At 40.9% G+C, this 18,606-nt stretch overlaps 1 protein-coding gene across 1 annotated transcript; it reads left to right on the top strand.

Annotated features, from left to right (window-relative positions):
• Positions 1 to 391: 391 nt before the first annotated feature.
• Positions 392 to 16,635, top strand: GNA11 (G protein subunit alpha 11). Its single transcript, XM_062596626.1, has 7 exons — positions 392 to 546; positions 4,862 to 5,046; positions 6,722 to 6,876; positions 7,939 to 8,067; positions 9,539 to 9,668; positions 10,460 to 10,613; positions 12,314 to 16,635. The coding sequence occupies exons 1-7, from the start codon at positions 411 to 413 to the stop codon at positions 12,502 to 12,504; spliced, it is 1,080 nt and encodes a 359-aa protein (XP_062452610.1). The 5' UTR covers positions 392 to 410; the 3' UTR covers positions 12,505 to 16,635.
• Positions 16,636 to 18,606: the final 1,971 nt, after the last annotated feature.

The following is an 18,606-nucleotide window of genomic DNA, read 5'->3' as shown; positions in this document are numbered from 1 at the left end:
CCAAGCTTACGCTCCGGCAGGCTGCGAGGCCCCGCCCCCGGCCGGGTATGACCCCGCCCCACCGGCGCGCCGCGCATCCCTACTGGTTTCTGCGTTTGTCAGTCACCGGTTGTTTTCAGCGGCAGCGGGTTGGGTTGTGCCCGCGCATCGCTGGCTCGGCGGAGCTGTGTGAGGGGAGGGAGCGGCGGGCGGGCGGGCGGCGCAGCCGGGCGGAGGGCAGCGCGCTGAGGGTGGCAGCAGCGCTAGGCCCGGCCAGAGCGGTCGGGGCTGGGGCCGCGCCGGGCGGGCGGGTGGGTGGGGAGGGGACACCGGACTGTGAGGCCGCGCCGGGCCCCGGTGTGCGGCGAAGGGTGGTGGGTGGCGGGGGGGTGGGGGGCGGGCGGGGGCGTCCCGGCAGCGGCGGCGGGACCATGACTCTGGAGTCCATGATGGCCTGTTGCCTGAGCGACGAGGTGAAGGAGTCGAAGCGCATCAACGCTGAGATCGAGAAGCAGCTGCGGAGGGACAAACGCGACGCCCGCCGCGAGCTGAAGCTGCTGCTGCTGGGTGAGGAGCGGCGGGGCCGCGGCGGCTCTCTCGGGCGTCACGGGCCGGGGCGGGCGGCAGCCGCAGGTGATCGCGGCCCCGGTGGCCGCCGCCTCGGCCTTGGCGGCAGCTGCGCAGCGGCATTGCTGGCTCTCGCTGCAGACGCTCGCGCACGCGAAAGCTGTCTCGAGGAACTGCTTCCTCGAGTGCTTGCACCCGCTGCCTCCCTGCCTGTGCAGGCTCGCTAATTTTGGCGTTGCCAGCGAACCTCCGGGCCTTGAATGGGCATCTGTGGGCAAGGCTGGCTCCTAAACCGCTGAGCCCCCGCTGCTGGCCTGGGAGGGCCGGCAGGGGTGGGAGGCTGGTGCAGCAGATCTGAAGGGACATGGAGCAGTAAGGATGTGCGAGCTCTGTGTCTGTGGAGGAAATGGCCAAAATGTTTCGTGTTACTTGCAGGAGCAGAGGTCGTATAAGGTCGCTATAAGGGTGTAGGTGTTTGTGTAGAAACATAGTGATGTCCTGTCCTGCGGTTAAACAGAGGGATAAAACTATACTGTTTTTGTTTTACAAAAGGTTTACAGGAAGAGGTAATCTGTTACAAGAACAACCCACTAAGATTTCAAGTGTGTGTGTCCTCCTTCAGTAGCTGCTGTGATGTTCACATCCAGGTAGTCCCAAACTGAAACTTTAAGTTACGGTTTCATGAGTACTGGCAGTTGTCACTGCTCACATATATATTCTGTTTTGTTCTTAATAGTGGTATTGCTTCAAGCTGGGCTACAAAGCAGTCTAATGGAATAAGTTTGTTTGTTTGTAGTTTGTACTGAATTGGCAAACCAGTAAGGCACAGGTGAAAAAGTACATTGAACTTCGTGAAAACAAATGTGAAACTGTTCACGCAAATGAAGTGAGGCTGTGTCGTCCTTTGGAGATCTGTAACACTGGCGTTGTTGCACAAGGATAGTTTTTGAGTAAAGTCTATGGCTTTCCTAGAACTCAGGGTGAGAAGATACATTGGCTGTGGATATATACTACTGTCCTTTGGGTGGAGATAAAACTGATGGTTTGACATTTGTGCTCAATTTCCATAAGACTTCTTATGGACTGGGAAATGTGTCTCTTGGACTCAGATACTTCTTAAAACAGTCCTACAGAAACAGTTGTTTCAAAATAGGTTGGAGCCATAGGCAAGATTGGGCTAAGATGATCTTACTAATCTAGCTCACTTCAGAAATTAAATTCAGGTTACTCTAGAGACCTTTCTTTTTTTTTTCCCTAAAAGGCAGACTTAAGTAAGATTCAGCATCATATTTAAAAAGAAAAAAAAAAATCAATCTGGGATGGTTAAGACTGGGTAACTAGCACTCTCATTTTCCGGACAGGATTAGAAAGGCCAGGCCTTTCTTTTTGTTTGCTGGGTGCTTTGGGCTATATACCATGTTGCTCACTGTCTGTCTCAAGTTGTTGCAGGTAACTTGTTCTTTCTCCTTGGTAAAACTGCTGTTTACAGTATTTTCTCATATCTTGTTCCTAATATATAGAATTCTTACATTCACAAATGTGAAATCATATTAGTGAGAGCTTTTCCAAATGCTCAGAATTTTAAGAGTGTTTATGGAGGAAGTTTCTGCATTGTAAAAGCTGTGGTAATTTTTCCTACCTTCTGTCTAGTGTGACAGTTAGTTTGTTGAAGCCTGAAATAAAACTTGAGGGGAAGAATAACTGAGCTGTACAATGAGCCTTATAATAAGAAATGTGATTTCAAGGTATGGGACATATCCCCTGATTTAGGCACTCATTAGTCTCTTTTGTGTGTGTGTTTGTGGAGGGGTAATGTATACAAAAATTACTCTGGTTCTTGAATTGCCATTGAGCATGGGATACTGCTGACTGAATAAATGTATTTGCAAGTGACTGTCAGGTACTTGGGGCTCAGTAGTAACTTACTGTAAACTGCAGCTTTCACATGTTGACAGAAAAAATGGTAAGTTTAGATTGTCTCCTTGTCTTAATACTGTCACACACACACACACACACACACATATATATATATATATATATATAAAAGAAGGTTATTGTGTCCTTATGAATATAGGAGACTGCACACAGCCACATTTGTAATATTCTATTGTAGTGCTGTTCTGTATCGTTGATGCCCTGCAGAAAAGCAAGCGGCATTTTTTTTTCTTTTTAAGAGGGGGATGACGATGAAGTGACATGAAAATCTCTGTTCTGAAGTAAGTGAGATCTGAGGTAAATGAATGCTACTGAAGTTTGTTTTACATTTTTGTTAGCAGAATGTTTGAGGTACCTCTGTTTTTTTTTTTTTTTCTTTTCGCTGTTTTGGTCACTGTGGTAAAAAGCAAGGAAGTATTTCTCACCACAGTGTACTTAACCACAAAAGATTTCAGTTTCTGATTTTTTTTTGTCTTCTTTTCTCCTCCTTTGTGGTGTAGCTTTGTGTTTGAGAAAGAGAAAGTTTACTGCAGATTGATGGTGGTTGTAGTGCTGATTTCTAATTAGATTACCAAAGATTTTGCCAGTTTTCAGATGGGAAGAATTTGACTCTATTTTAAACACACTGCATCTAGTTACATTTTTAGCTGCTTGTATTTGAGCATATTTGTTTCTTCGCCTTTTACCTGGTACTATAAGCACAGGTAATTGGGAGTCTACCTCTGAGTAGTGATTGTGTTGTGATGAATGAGATCCTGTCTTAATATATCTATTCACTGGTGTGAGGTGAATACCTGGTGGTTCTTTTGGCGAAAACCAGGACTCTGCCAACATGTTTATTTGTAACCAGAGATCAAAAAAAATGTGTCACTTACGACCACACTTTAGTTTTTTTGCTCTGGGTAATCAAGGGAGTTGAGCCACTTTGCTATTAAAGAGCTATCTTTCTGGATTTCTGGATTTCTGTTTAATGCAAACCAGTAGCAAATTTTGGAAAATTGAACAGAAGTACTCAAAAGAAGTGTCAGTGGTGTATCCTTCAGCTGTTGCTTGTGGGATGAAAGCATGGAGGTATGTTAATCATATTTAAGACTTGACCTTTGCATCCCTCCATGGAAGATTTTGTATAAATGGAGTGGAAGTTGCTGGGGGAGTTCCATAACACAAGTTGAATTGTGATTGTAATGAGGCTAGGTATGGCATGACTTCTTTTATCTGTTGATGCTTTTTTCCCTCCTCATGCTCACCGTGTCAGAGAGTTCCTACCATCTTTGCATCCTCTGATGGTCTTCATGTGCTAGCTGATGCTTTTCTGGAGCCTTGAAAGTAGGGGTGGAAGAACCTGCCCAACTGACTGTGCAGGAAGCAGGCTTTGAAAGAGCTGGACTGTTTAATGTACTGGCATTGGTGTAAATCTGTCTTGCTCTCCCAGTTACTCAAAGACACAGCTTCTCCTGAGCAGTAAAGCTGTATCATAAGGAACCACTAGCCTTGCTGAGCAGTCTGTTGTTTGTTAGAGCGCAAGACAGAGTGCAGACAGCTGCAAGCAACATCCCGCTTTGCTCTCACTGTCAGTCCTTATTTTTAACTCTAAATATCCAAGGGCTGCAAACAATATTGGAGGTTTCTGTGGTAGCATACTGCCCACAGCCTTTTATCTTGCTGCAGTGAGGATTATCATTTCAATCCGTGAGAGCAAATGTTATTTTTCATTGCATAGCAGTTTGGATTACTGAGAAGATGTACTGACTTGATTGTTCATGTCAAATGGAGGAGGAAGTAATTTCTTGAGTTCTCTCCTCTTTTAGAGTTGATTTTCTTCTCTTGCGTTTTGTTCCTTTCTGTAAAAAGATGCAAAGTGTATAAGATAAATGGCATTTGGTACCAAACCACAATGAAAGAAAATTTGGTCCTTTATTGTGCAAATAGGTTTCCTTCTGGCCCTCTTGCTGTCATCTCAGTTTGCAGTACTTATTAACTTGAGAGCGTATCTGGGCCCTTTCTGGCTGCTGCTGTGACCGTAGCATCTTGCTGGAGTATCTGGGAATAGGTCAGGTGTGACGGACAAGGGCCTTTTGACGCAGAATATGTGGGAGTGGCTGTAATGTGAGATTTGGAATAAGTACCAGAGTTACTTTTGAAAGCTGTTGTAAAGGACAAGATGTCTTCCATCTATGTTAACTGTATTCATGGTGGGGGTAAACAGGATCATCTGGACTGTCTTTCAATATTCTTGAAAGCAACTAGAAAAGTAGTTGGTAGGATAGCGTATTTGGATACAGCAATAAGAACTTTGTGGTACAATATGATGTTAGCTTTGTTTCTTCTATTACAGACGAGGTTTTCTATATCTGCTAACTTTCTCTCTTGTATTCTGCAGGCACTGGAGAAAGTGGGAAAAGCACATTCATTAAGCAAATGCGTATAATTCATGGTTCAGGATACTCTGAGGAGGACAAAAAAGGCTTCACCAAGCTGGTATACCAAAACATCTTTACTGCCATGCAGTCTATGATCAGGGCCATGGAAACCCTGAAGATTCTCTACAAATATGAACAGAATAAGGTAAGTTTCTGACAATATTTATATGTACTTTTTAGGCAAAGGGAGTTCTGAGTTTTGACTTACAGGTTTCTGTTTATTTGTATCCTTCCACATTATAATCCCAACCTCCTCAAAATCTTTTCCTTAAGTATTTTATATTTAAGGACTGCTTTTTATGATACTTTACTACTATCTGACTCTGTTCACTAAGCTATGTTAAGGAATAAAGCAGCTTTCTACCTGAGGACAGAGTCATCTGAATGAATTTGTTCTCAGGATGGTCTGTTCCCTGGTCTGTGTAATGAATTTTGGGGAAAAAAGGAATGGGGGTAAGATATAAGAAAAGTATTCCATGTACTTGTCTGAAGGATTCAGTCATGTTGATGTGCTGTGTTTTTCTTTGCATAAGTTGGTATTTGCATCTGAACTTGAAGCTGGTTAAATATATGATGGACCCAAAAGACTGTTCCAGTAGTTATCACTATTAATGAAATCTATCAGTTTTTCTTTTGTCAGTCTTTGTTTAAGGGTTTCATTCTCTGTCCAATGTTGAGCTGAAGTTTGAGTTACAAATCTTGGGTCCAGGAATAATTTTTTTCAGAAAAAAATCGTCTAAATTATTTAGCTGTTTTGGAGGGGTGAGAATGCCAGGAGATCAGATTTTTAGAGTGCCTTGCTTCTTTAATGCTTTTTGCCTTCGTATTTTTAAGTGAAATTGTATTTTATTTGTTCTGTCACACAGCAACATGGAGCTGACTTTTAATAATTGTGTATAAGGGCTAGGTGGTGCACCAGGAGTTCTCAAGCCTGAACTCCTTTTTTACCATCTCCTTTAGTGAGATTCTGCAAGATCAGTAATCAGAAAAGACGATGTGGTATGAGGAAGCCTGTCTTACCTGTGCTTTCATGAGGCCTGGCAGAGTGTTTTTGGTGGCTATAATATGTGGACTTTTATTGGTGATCATGTGGACAGAACCTGGCTTTGTTTTTCTGTTTTTTCTCTAATGAAGATGATGCTGCATGGTATAGGCAAGAGCCTCTTCATGTGATAGTTGCACCAAAGTTTTCAGAGAGCAGCTTGGTGTGGATAGTAACCTCACAGATTCCGCAAGCTGTTGTAATGGTTTTAGTTCTTCCTTTTGTTTGTAGACTGTAGATTGGGCATTTTTATTCTCTCTGTCAGTAGGGAATGTGATTGAAATGCACTAAACCAATGTGTCTATCACTATTCAAAAGGTAGTTTGAAATTTTTTATGAAAAGAAACCTGAGATAGCAGCTTGTTCCTGAAATACAGCTTTACCTTCTCAAAAGTTGGTCAGTTTGGGGCTCCTCACACTAAATACTCTGCCTTGGAAATCACAGTGTTTATAAACACCTGGTGATCTAATTATATAGCACATCTCGACAGGTGATGTCTGTTGCTGTTTTACAGCTTATTCTGTGAAGGAGCATATGATGCTTCGGAGGAATTTTGCTGATGCCTTCTATAAAAAATGAAATTCTGAAATTTCATTTCTTAATTTAATGATGATACAAGAAAAGTTGGAGCTGTGAAGTCTTTGAAGTATAGTTTACTCATTGCTCCTCTGGTCTTAGCAACTTGACCCACAGCTGAATGTAGATCCTTGAAGGCATAGTGTAAGGATTTAATTCATATGAAAGCTTTTTGTTTTGTTTTGCTTTTCTATCTTCAAGGCCAATGCAGTGCTGATCCGGGAAGTGGATGTAGAAAAGGTCATGACATTTGAGCAGCCCTATGTAAGTGCAATTAAGACTCTGTGGAATGACCCTGGAATCCAAGAGTGTTATGACAGGAGAAGAGAATATCAGCTTTCTGACTCTGCTAAATAGTGAGTATATAACCATTGGCACACACTGGTAGATAGCAACAATGCTTTAACAAATATTACCTGCCCAAATCTTTTGCTTAAGTCTAGAGTTGTTTCAGTAGGCAGGAACACTGTAGTGGATCCCATTACATAATTTCTTTAAAGTACATCTTATTTTTTCATCCAGGCAAATAAGTCTTATTGGTGTTTTAGACAAGCTACATGGTCTCTGCTGGGTATATGTATTGGGATAAAAATCATAAGCATATGCTGCTTTGCCTTTCTGAAACCAGATTCGAAGAAGTTTAGTTATCTGTTGCCACTGCTTTTCTGAGGTAGCTTTTTCATCTTAATTTTTCCTAAGCATACTTCTGGCAGACAGAGGCAGAGAGCTCTGTAGGAGACAGTGGAAGCAATTTTTTTATTTTATTTTTCTGGGAGACAGGTTTAGATCTGGAAATGCCTTACTATTTGCTAGTTTTCTTGAGGTTATGAGGTATTCTCGTGGGTGAAAAAGGCAGCTCTTTAAATGCCTGTGTCTAGATATACCTGAGGCTGGAGTTTCTGTCTTAAACTATCTATGCTCTGACTCTTAAGTGTTGGAAGTGTTGCTTTTTTTCTTCAGGTTTGTCCTTTGGCCTACAGATGTACATGGATATTTAACTTGTGGATTTATTATTAACAAATTCTAAGTATAGGAAGACTTGGAAGATATTCCCTGTGCCTGGTAACATAGGTTTCCTGTGTATAGAAAAATCTCAGATGAATCTCAATTCTACCATGAGTATCCAGTGTGCTTAAATGTCCTCTGCAGAAAAGATTATCTTCCACTCCTATTTCCTGAACATGAAGAGTTGATAAAGTAGTTCCTAATGTATCTGTTTATCCTACAAAGGGGGTGGGTGGTGAATTACTACTCCTGAAAGAGGTACTCTGGGGTTTTTTTTTTTAATCAAATTTTAAAATAGTTCAGATTATTTCTGACTTCCTTGTTATGCTAGGGGAAGACTATCTGTAGTGGTGTTTGAATTTGTATGTGATGTGCTGTAATCTAAGGTAGTTTTTTCATTGTTCTTCTTGTAGCTATCTTAGTGACGTGGATCGTATTGCTACCCCAGGATATCTACCAACTCAGCAAGATGTGCTACGGGTTAGAGTTCCTACAACCGGCATCATAGAGTACCCCTTTGACCTAGAGAACATTATCTTCAGGTACTGAACGTGTATTCATGCTACAACTGAACTGAGACAGGAGTAAAATTGTTTCAGGAAGGATGAATTTTGTATTGCTTTTGTGTTCAGATGTTTAGCTGAGAGGCTTGAGTGGATCTGAGTGCTGTAATGTTATGCGGTATCTACTGAAAGGTACTCCTATAATGGGGATGATGTAACACTTAATTCTGATTGGGGACAGCTCCAAGCAGAAGCCATTGACTGTCATTCAACAGTCAGTGCATTTGAGTCAGTGGCACCTGGAGCTGGACTAACTGTCTAGCAGGAATTGGTCTCCTTGTGAAGGATTGCTTTGCTGACATCTGAAGCTGAAATGGCGACTTGCGAGATAGCTGTATGAACTGTTCATAGGTTAAGCCACCAAGAGGAAGAAAAAAGCTTGCTTTGGGCAGTGCTTGTCTTGAAATGTATTTGCCTTCAAGAATTCTTTGCTCAAGCAACTTTAATCATTTATGTCTCTTTGAAAAAGAGACTGCTTTTTGTATAGAATGGCTTCCTTGTATGCTATTCCCTAATATCTGCCTTATCTGCCTTTAGAAGCAGTTTTCTGTGCCTAGCTTGTGGCATCGATAGATGATGCCAAAAATATTCCCTATGCTGCTGCAGCAACACATGGATATTTGGAGACTTAGGCCTACAAGTAAATATGACATACGAGGGTTCACTGACTGTTGTCTATTGCAAAGCAATCTTCTCCATAGCTCTCTGGAACTTAAAAACTCCCTCCCCTTTTCCACCACAGTATTGACATTATGAGAGGGGAATAAAGCAGAAGGAAGCCTGCATCCCATCTCTGAATCCGTTCAGTTACAGAGAGATGAAAGGTCACTTTGTTCTGCTTTGCTGGTCTATGAGATAGATATAGGATTTTAGTAAAGACATGCAGATTGGACCAGAAGTGTTGAACTTTAGGTGAGTGACAAAATAATTTTAGCATACTGTACAGGTGGGACTTAAAACTGAGGTGCAGAGTTGCATAGTTATTATGCAACACGTTCTAAGAAATGTATTATTAATGTATTATTAATGTATTATTAATTAATATTCAGTTATTAAGGAAGTGCTCATGTTTTAAGGAAAAAAGGGCTTTAATATAAAATACAGTATTGTCATTTAACAAAGCAGAGTTTTGAAAGATTTTTTTTTTCAGACCCATAATTCTGCTTCAAAACTGCTAGTTATCAAATCAGAGTGCAATACAACAAGAAATAGTAATGCTGAAATTGGGAGTTTGAACTGAGTATCAGTCTCTTTGGCCATCTCTTTAGTTTGATATATTTCTGTAACAGGATTTTTTTTTTAAGCTTGATGGCTTTGTTAATGACCACATGTTGCTACGTCCTCCTGTTAATTTAATGAACAATAAAGAACTTTTGTTCTGATTGTATGCTGGTGCTTTGAATTCAAATTGCAGTTATGCTGTGATACCGTATGTATTTCTCTTCCTTAGAATGGTGGATGTTGGAGGTCAAAGGTCAGAACGAAGGAAGTGGATCCATTGCTTTGAAAATGTGACTTCCATCATGTTTTTAGTAGCACTTAGTGAATATGACCAAGTTCTGGTGGAGTCTGATAATGAGGTAGGCCAAAGAGTGGGAGCTCTTCAAGAGCGTGGGGGGAAGGAAGAATATCTGTCTTGCTTCTTGGAGGTTGATACGAAAATGCTTGGTGCCAAGGAATTGGCAAGGATTGTTGGTCTTGGCCTTCCGTTCTCCCTTTTGCAAAGGGAACATGAGCCTCAATGGGTCATGATGTCCCTGAGGATGGAAAATGCATAGTGCATTCAAATTACCTGCACTTCTCAAATGATACTGAAATACTCTGAAATTGCCGAGTCGTGTGTATCTTTGAAGGTACTCTGCAATGTGAAGGCATGCTCTTAAAATGTAACAATTGCTGCTTCACTCTTTTTCTTACCTGAAATACTTTGCACTGTGGTTGCTGTCCTGTTGGATAATGACTGGTCTCTTTGAAGGTGCAGTATTGAATTTTTGTATCTGCTGATAGATTAAAAATGTTGTTAGGTGACAGCAGTTATTCCTTTATTTTATACTAGGCAAGATGTGTATCAGTTCACAAGATATCATGGCCAGTCCTCCAACATGACTGTGCAAAGCATAGAATAACTTTTAAGCTTTCTGATATTAATTGCTTGTCAATTAAATGAAGCTTGAATCCATCAGATTTTTTCATTTGTTTTCCATTTACCTGCTGAACTGGAGCAAGAACTTGCTTGGGGCTTAAGTTATTCTGTGTACAGTATCTGAGGTGTTGGGTTGATGCAGATCTAACTGTGTGCGCAGGTAGAAGAAAGGTGACTTGATCCTCATTTGTGGGAAAAAAAAGACTTCCCCCCCCCCTCTCATTTCAGAATCGGATGGAAGAGAGTAAAGCCCTCTTTCGAACCATTATCACTTATCCCTGGTTCCAAAACTCTTCTGTTATCCTCTTCCTCAACAAGAAAGATCTTTTGGAAGACAAGATCCTGTATTCCCATCTTGTTGACTATTTCCCGGAATTTGATGGTGAGTGGTTTTTAAGGAGGAACACTCAATCTAGAAAGGAGGTGGTCTGTGTTTTTGTTGTTGTTGTTTGTTTTTTTAAAAAATACTCAGGTCTTGAGATGGGGGAAAAACTCTTAATGTGAGAAGAAATACATATAATGATGACAAAATGTCATACAAGTGTCTTAATCATAGATATGTAACTAGAATCTGATTGAATTAACAAATAATGAACCTCTCCTAGATGAAGTAGTAAAAATTACTTTTCCTAAATATATACTTCAGAGTATTAAATAATGGAAGTCTAACTTTCCTACTTGTATACTTGTGCATATAATTTGTTTATAGACATGTGAGAATTGCTGATATACTGGGCATCTTAACCCTGTAGTCAAGAAGTGATTTGAGTCCTTGTTTTGGGAATCTAACTAGTTAAATACCTGAGTTGTTCAAGTGTTGGTGCTGAAAATTTCAGGTAGCATAAAATTCTTTTTCGTGTGCCATCTGCAATTGTGGAAGAATAATACCTATGTGAAACAAAGTCGAATCGAAAATAAAATTCCTTTGCTGATATAGCAATTTTCTACTCTATAGTTCAGTGCATTGAAGCTTGACTGGTAACAGAGTTGTCTGGGATTGAAAATTAAGGTAGTGGAAAGTGAGGTCAGGCAACACTACTTCCGTGCTCTCATGTTTTAACTGTGTCATTATGTGTTTTGAAAGTATGTGGTGAAGGGAGAATTGCCCTTTGCAAACCTTGCTTCATTTAAACTACTAATGAAATTGCTCATAATTAGTTGTCCTCCCACTTCTGGAGTCTCCTGCCCCCTGCTGTCTGAAAGTACAGGCACTCTGAAGTCATCGATTGTGGAAAATGTCAAAAAGTTCCTGTGGCAATGTGTTTGTGGTTGGTGAGCCATTGTGAACTTACTGGTCAAATAGTGCATACTTCTCCTAATATAACTGAACAGCTGGAGACAAGATAGCAACATTAGAAAGTGTAGTATGCTTTCAGCTTTTTCATATAAGTAGTTATTGTAGCTGCTGCAGGGATGCTGTGTGGTTTGAGAGTGGGAGGTAGCCCATCAGACTGGCTCTCAAGAGATGATCCTTGCAATGGAGAGTGTGAGAACACCGAATGCTTTGAAAGGAATATCAGTAGGTGACTTTTTCTGAGGAGCTGTTAACAGTATAAAGTAAATACTGACTAAAATTACTGTTTTTAACCCCTGTGTTAAAAACCAGCCAGTTAGGACAGATTCCAATGTTAGCTGAATGTCTCTTGTTTGCATAATGTAAACTTGTGTCCTCCTGAGCATGAGATTTGTCTGTGTATTAAGAAATACGCATTCCAGTTCCAAAGGAGTATGTTGTGGCACATATACTGAGCATCACTACTGTGTAGTATCAACAGCACATGCAGGATTGTATCAAATTCTGTATTTCAGCGCAGTCTAAGCCAACACCTTGGAGTGAAAACTCTGTCTTGGAAAAATGCCCTTTGTAGGTGTTGGTTAGCTAATTGAAAAGCGTAAGATACTTCAGGTTCCAGAACTTTTATGTAATAAACAAGCTTAATTTCTTCTTTATATCCCCTATATAATATCCCCTTTATATACCCTAGCCTATAAGAAAAAATGCACTGGCAGTTCTTCTGGTGGTTCAAACCAGGGCATATGCTTAGCACGGATTCCTTGACTGTGTCCCCTTATTTGTTGCAGGCCCACAGAGGGATGCACAGGCAGCCCGGGAGTTCATCCTCAAGATGTTTGTGGATTTAAATCCAGACAGCGACAAAATCATCTATTCTCACTTCACATGTGCAACAGACACAGAAAACATCCGTTTCGTCTTTGCGGCTGTCAAGGACACCATCCTACAGCTCAACCTGAAGGAATACAACCTGGTTTGACCTGCTCCGCCCTTGGCTCCTTGAGAGGCTTCATAATGAAGAAAAGACAAAAAGAAATTTTAAACATGACAGGAAAAAAAATAATTTTTGATGTAATGATTGCAAATTGTCTGATCTGTGGAGTGGCAAGTGCTCAGTGTTATCCCGGAGTCTCATGTCTCTGTCCACAGAGTAGTGATTTCATATTTTTAACAAATTGCTTTTATTTCACAGTTAACGGGGATATGCCTCATTCCTTCAGCACCTTGTCACTTCTTAATTTTTGCCAAACAGTTAAGGTGGCCTCATCTTTAGCTTTCTTTTGTTGCTTAGCCACTTCCCCCCCCCCTTTTCATTCTCATGGTATATGTAGAGAAAATAACTTTCCAGCCAAGATTGTGAATTCACTGGACTGTGGGAGTGTGGAATGCTACTGGTCCCTTTGCCATGTGCTACAGGGTACCTCTGGTGTAATTTGCTAATTCTGCCAGCTTTTTCCCCCTCCTTGCCCTTCCTTTCCCCAGGACATGCTCCATGGTTCACTGTGATGAAATGTTGGGGAGAAGCGATTGCTCTCCAACTATTGCAGAAAAAAAAAGGCAAAACAAAAGCCATTGCTTTTCCATTCTTTATAAGTTTTAGTTCTGAGTTACTTTTTTTTTCTTATCAATTATAAAGGTATGGAGACTGTGATTATTATTTTTTTTAAATTATTGATGTTCTATACATAGTTTGCTACATGTTGCTGTATTTTGTTCATGGACTACAAATGATGGAAGCTCTTGGAGCAATAGCTGCTGAGCCTGGGGAGCTGTCTTACTGGGATTGTTGAGGGTGTTTTGTAGTGCTTCTTTTTCTTTTCTTTTTTTTTTTGTTCTCTGTGTGTACATATTTATGTACACAGACACATGCACATCCTTTACGCACCACAAGCGCGTGTGCACACACTAGGCTCAATTTGCAGAGAAAAACTCCCTTTCATTGAGTAGAGTGTATGACATCAAATGAGCGACTTCTCTATGCAGCAGATATCAAAAGCGCACTGTTTAATTGTGGCACTTAAACTTCAGACTTTAGCTGGATTGAAAAATCTTAGTCTTATGCCACCCTCTGATTCTTTTCTTGCTGCTAGTAGCAAACAAGCCTTGTTTATCACATTTCATGCCAGTGTGTTGTATAAATTTGTAAGAATGCTTTGGTCCTGTCCAGCTTTTGCAGACTTCTAGAAAGGACAAGAGCTGGTGGGTCACAGACTTTAAGGCATAGATAGGATTTTCTTAAAAAGATTGTGGAGAGGTCTTGGAGGGAGTGGCAGTTTTCTCTCTCCTGTTTATGCATTCCCCAGAGGCCCATACTGCTGTGTTTCTCTTTAGAGGAGAATGAATTCTCTTTGGAGGACTTGCACATGTGCTTGCTCCAGGGTGCATGTGATAATCAAGTTACAATTGTCATGGCTGGAGCGTATGTGGCTGCTATGGAATCCAGAAAATCCTAGTGTGGATGCACTTTTGTTTAGCAGGACAGTAGGGGCAGTGACAGGAAGGTTTGCTGGTGTAGATGGAAGTTAGTGGAAGAAGTTCTGGATTTCAGATGCCAAATGAAACTCCACTGAACAGAAGGATGTGAAGCCTTCGCATGTTACAGAGCTTTTTCCAGGAGCTAAGGCAAGTGAACAAACGTGCTGAAGATCTGTTGCCTGCCTAGAAGACTGCAGGGCAAGGCAAGGAGTGAATAAGAAACAGGGAAATCTGATCCACCTCTGGACATGTGTGGTTTAGCCATCACTAATGCTTCTGTTTCAATTCCAAGAAGTAGCATTGGGTCCAAGTTCTCTGGATCAACCAGATTGCCCCCTTAAAGGCTATTAGGCTGCCAGTAGATAAAGACTAAATGAGCTGCGCTGTTGCAGGGGGCTGTTGATATTTTGTCTCTTTTGTAGACAGGGCACTACATCCGTGTTTTGCACAACATGTAAATCTTAACAGTCAGAGATGCTTAAGATGCTTTGATCTAAAACACTAAAATTTGGAGTCAGATTATTTTGAATAATTCTGTTTATAGGTCCCTCTTATTTTCCCCAATAGCTGAGGGAAGCCTCTGTACGTCTCGGAGCACTACAGGAGAAAGCAAGCTCTGTTTGGTGTGATTGGAGAGCTAAAATTGGAACAATAGCCATGGGACCAACAGTTGAAGAGCCAGAGTCTGGCTGAGTGACAATGCTGAGGGGAACACAGCGTCTCTTTAGTATAGCCATGCTCTGGATTGCAGTTTATATTTGGGAGGAATGAGAGGGTTTCCCTTATTTCAGACAGCTTTGCATCAGTTTTACTGCTTTTTTGTCTTTATGCCAAATGATCCATTTTGTAGAAAATGTCCTATAAAGAGGAATTTATAATCGTCTTAATGTATCCTAAATGCTGTTCGGTTGAAGCAGATGGCAGCACCATTTTCTTCTGCTTTCCTGATTCTATTGTAAATAGTTCATATGACAACAATTGCCAGCAGTGAACCTGGCACTGAGAAATACAGGCTCTTGGAAATAACTTCCCAGAAGTTTGTTTTTCTTTTTCTTTCTTTCTTTTTTTTCTTTTTTTTTTTCCCTCCCCTCAAGGTGAATGATGGTGGTACTTCCCACTTGAGTCAAACTTTTGTTTTTATATCCTGCCCTTCCTAAGAGCTGCTGCCCTGGCACAGGAGGAGGAATCTTGGCTCCCCTGTCTTTTGCAGAGTAAATCTGCATTGTTGCGAACTGTGGGAGGCTGTGGGCACAAGGATTTAGTTATGTGCTGTACCTTGCTGACCAACTGCTTGATGTAGCTGTTGACTTGATAACTGACTTGTCATGATTATTGCAAAGGAAAGGGGAAGACATTATATGATGGCTGACCTGTGAGTTTGTGAAATCTCGTTCTGCTTTAGGGAAGGAATGGGCCTGACTTGTAAAACATAATCTGGAGGTGTCTGGATCACACTATATGCAAGAAGATACCAGTGTTAGCATGTGCTTTTCCTAGCAAGCGATAGCTTGTGTGCCTCCAGCTTGGCCAGTAAAGCATTTCTGCAGAACCAGTTCACTTCTCTGTTGTCTGTTGGCTGGCCCTTTGGCAAATGCCTGCCCTAGCAAAAGTGCCAAACCTTAAACCAAATTTGCCTGTATCATCTTTTCTGCGATTGAGGCCAGTCAGATTTTTCCACAGATTGCAAAAAGAGATTGACCTTTAGAAAGATGATGGGGTAGGGTTCTTGTAAAGAATCTGGAATCTGAGTCTGAAGAAATAGTCTCTTGGTTAACCTCTGCTCCTTGTGCACTTTCTGTTCTGCTGAAGAAACCAACATACTCTGAACCAGTTTGAAACTTGAAGTCAGTGAGGAGAGGACCATTTCATTTCTTTGTACCATTCTATGTGGATTGGCTACTTGGTGAGCAACAGCCCCTTCCCTCTTCAGCGTGTCAGATAGCTCCAGCCCCTTCTGCCTGTCTCCCCTTTCCTGGAATTGGATTCTTTGGTCTCTTCTTGTTGCTTCCTAGCGATGTTGGCCTTGCTTTCAACTATGGTTTTCTTCATGTGTTCTATTGGGATTTTTTATTTGTTTGTTTTAAAGTACTTCCAGAGTGTGCTGACGATTGTATTGTACTGTACAGAGCCCAGGTTGTTAGAGTCCAGCAGAGATAAAGTGTGTTATGCAGCACCCAGTTTTTAAGAGTATGGTTTGTGCCAATGCCCCTTCTTTAGTAGTGCCAGAGACTCTTTACAAGTGCCAATGTGGTGGAAATTATTTGGTTATACTTGTATATTATAGGATCTTGATTTAAGACAATTTAAACATTAACCTATTTAAAAAGATACTCTATAAAATGCTGTTTTTAAACCTTGTCATTTGCAATGCATGTACTGTTGTGCGTGTTGGGGTGGGGGGAGGGAAGAGGGTAGGGGAAAGGAGTTTCTGAATAAGATGCCCAGTGTCAGGGTCTATTCAGGCTCCAAACTGTCTCATTCCAGTCCAGGAGTGTGATTGTTTCTTGGAAAGATCCAACACTGACCACTGGGCACCAAACCTTATTACAGAAATATCTGATGGAAATTGATTTTCATATCTTTCTCCTGAAATAATTTCTCTGTTTGAAATTGGAATAAATCTTGTTCCTAAAAACTGTGGTGGTGATGCATGCTCTTGTTCCTCCTCTCCCTTTCTTTCTGATCTGTTGAACAACTTCTCTACCTCATGAGACCTGCATGTGTATGAAGGATATTCTGCCTGCCTAGATTGTAATGTTGTCCCTGTTCAGGAAATTAGGACTCTGAGACATAGAAACAAAATGCATTTCAGTTAATGTATGTCATGCATTATATTTACTATATGTAATGTACTGTGCAAACAGTAGTTCTTAGCTCAGGTTTGAAGAGTGACTGACTAGGGTTTTAAGATGAAGAGATGGAGTGGTGACTTACAACTTGCAGGGGATTTTGGAGTGGAATTATGTGAAGCTGTGAGTTTTCACTGCTGCCTTTTGTTGTAATGTCAAGCAATTCCAAGAACAGTTCTTGTAAAGTATATGTTGTCCTTAGAAAAAACCTTGATGAGACCTCAATTACAGTCCTGCTTCCAGTCTGGTTTGCTGGAAACATGGGCAAAAGCATAAAGCACTACTTAGATATCTCCTGTTAGGAATTCAGAGATGATCAATTGTGAAAGCTTTCATGAAAGGAATTCCTGTGATGGAGTTTCTAGAGTTTAATGCTCCACCCATCCCTGACTGATTTAATCTGAGATCTTTCTGGGGGAGATGTGTGATTTTTCTTGTGCAAGGTTACCTGTTTTTCAGGAGACTACAATCAAGTATGTTCTGCTCCTGTCTGTGTAGTTCAATGCACAGGTGAAGCTTACAGATGCTTCATCTTGAACTAGGAAGATCACTCCTTTCAGGTCAGCCCTGATACTGGCTGATATTTGTGTCATAGATGCTTTCTAGTTAAGATTGAATGTATGATACTTTTTTCAGTATCTCTGTTCTCTTATCCACTGGAAAGCATGAAAAAGTAGCTGAAAGAAATGCTTTTTATCTCTGCTCTATGTGGGTCATGTGCTGTGCCATTCTTTGCAAAGAGACAATAATATACTCGATATAAATTGATCTGCCACCATGTTTTAATGTCTTGCTCCTTAAAGAGTCTGAAAGTCTTGAAAACTAATAGCCAAACTTCCCAACTGACTGCAAGAAGGCCCTGTGTTTTTGCCCTTTCCAGCCTTACGGGAGGTGTGCAGACTGTCTGGACTTGTTGCATATATGCAGTATGGCTTCTGTCTTTGCAGTTAGTGGTTTGTCTTCAGTTTAGGTAGTAAGTCACTTCCATCCTGGCTGCAAGATGTATCACTGCCAACACCAGAACAGCTCCTTGGATATGTGTGCCTGACTAATTTCCATCCTTTTTATATTTTTTTAAAAAAATAAAAGAAAAAAAAAAGAAAAAAAGATGCTGAAGATGAAAATGCAGGGATTGCCTTGTCTGTTTACAGTAATCATTGCCATAGTAGGAGAAAGCTCTTCTCTTTGAGTATTAAATCTGCTCTTGGAAAGATAGTGAAGCATCTGTCCAATATGAGAAGAATAAAATGTCATGTGAGCTTTATAAAGCAGAGATGTGATGCCTCTCTTCTTTCACTTCAGCTTTCTCTCCCATGTCTTGCCTGAGACCGGGTTGCCAGCCTCTAACTTTTTTTTTTTCTCTTTTTTTCTTTTTTTTCCCTGTTCAGCACACTGTCCAGAATGCTGCTAGGACCTACTTCTGCTTTCATTGTTCACTTTTCTGCCAGCTGGCAGTTGCTGTGGTGAGCTTCAGATAGCTCAAATATAGTATATAAAGGCCATAGTCCCTTTGTTCCAGAAGCCTGTTTGTTCTGAAGACATTTGAATAAGAATCATAGTAACTTGAGAAAAGCTTTATTTATTTATTTATTTAATGTCTTTATAGTGTATGTGTCTGAGTGAACAAAGCAGTAGGAAGTGATGGGAAAAACTCAGGATCGAAATGAAGGTTTCTGAAAACCACTAGGGACAAAATCTTTTTTCTCTGGTTTGTAAAACTAGCTGAAAAGAAAGCATACGTGTGGCCTCCTGTGCAT

Source organism: Rhea pennata, chromosome 27 (assembly GCF_028389875.1).
Source record: "Rhea pennata isolate bPtePen1 chromosome 27, bPtePen1.pri, whole genome shotgun sequence".
Taxonomy (NCBI): domain Eukaryota; kingdom Metazoa; phylum Chordata; class Aves; order Rheiformes; family Rheidae; genus Rhea; species Rhea pennata.
This window is presented reverse-complemented; position numbering and strand designations above follow the sequence as displayed.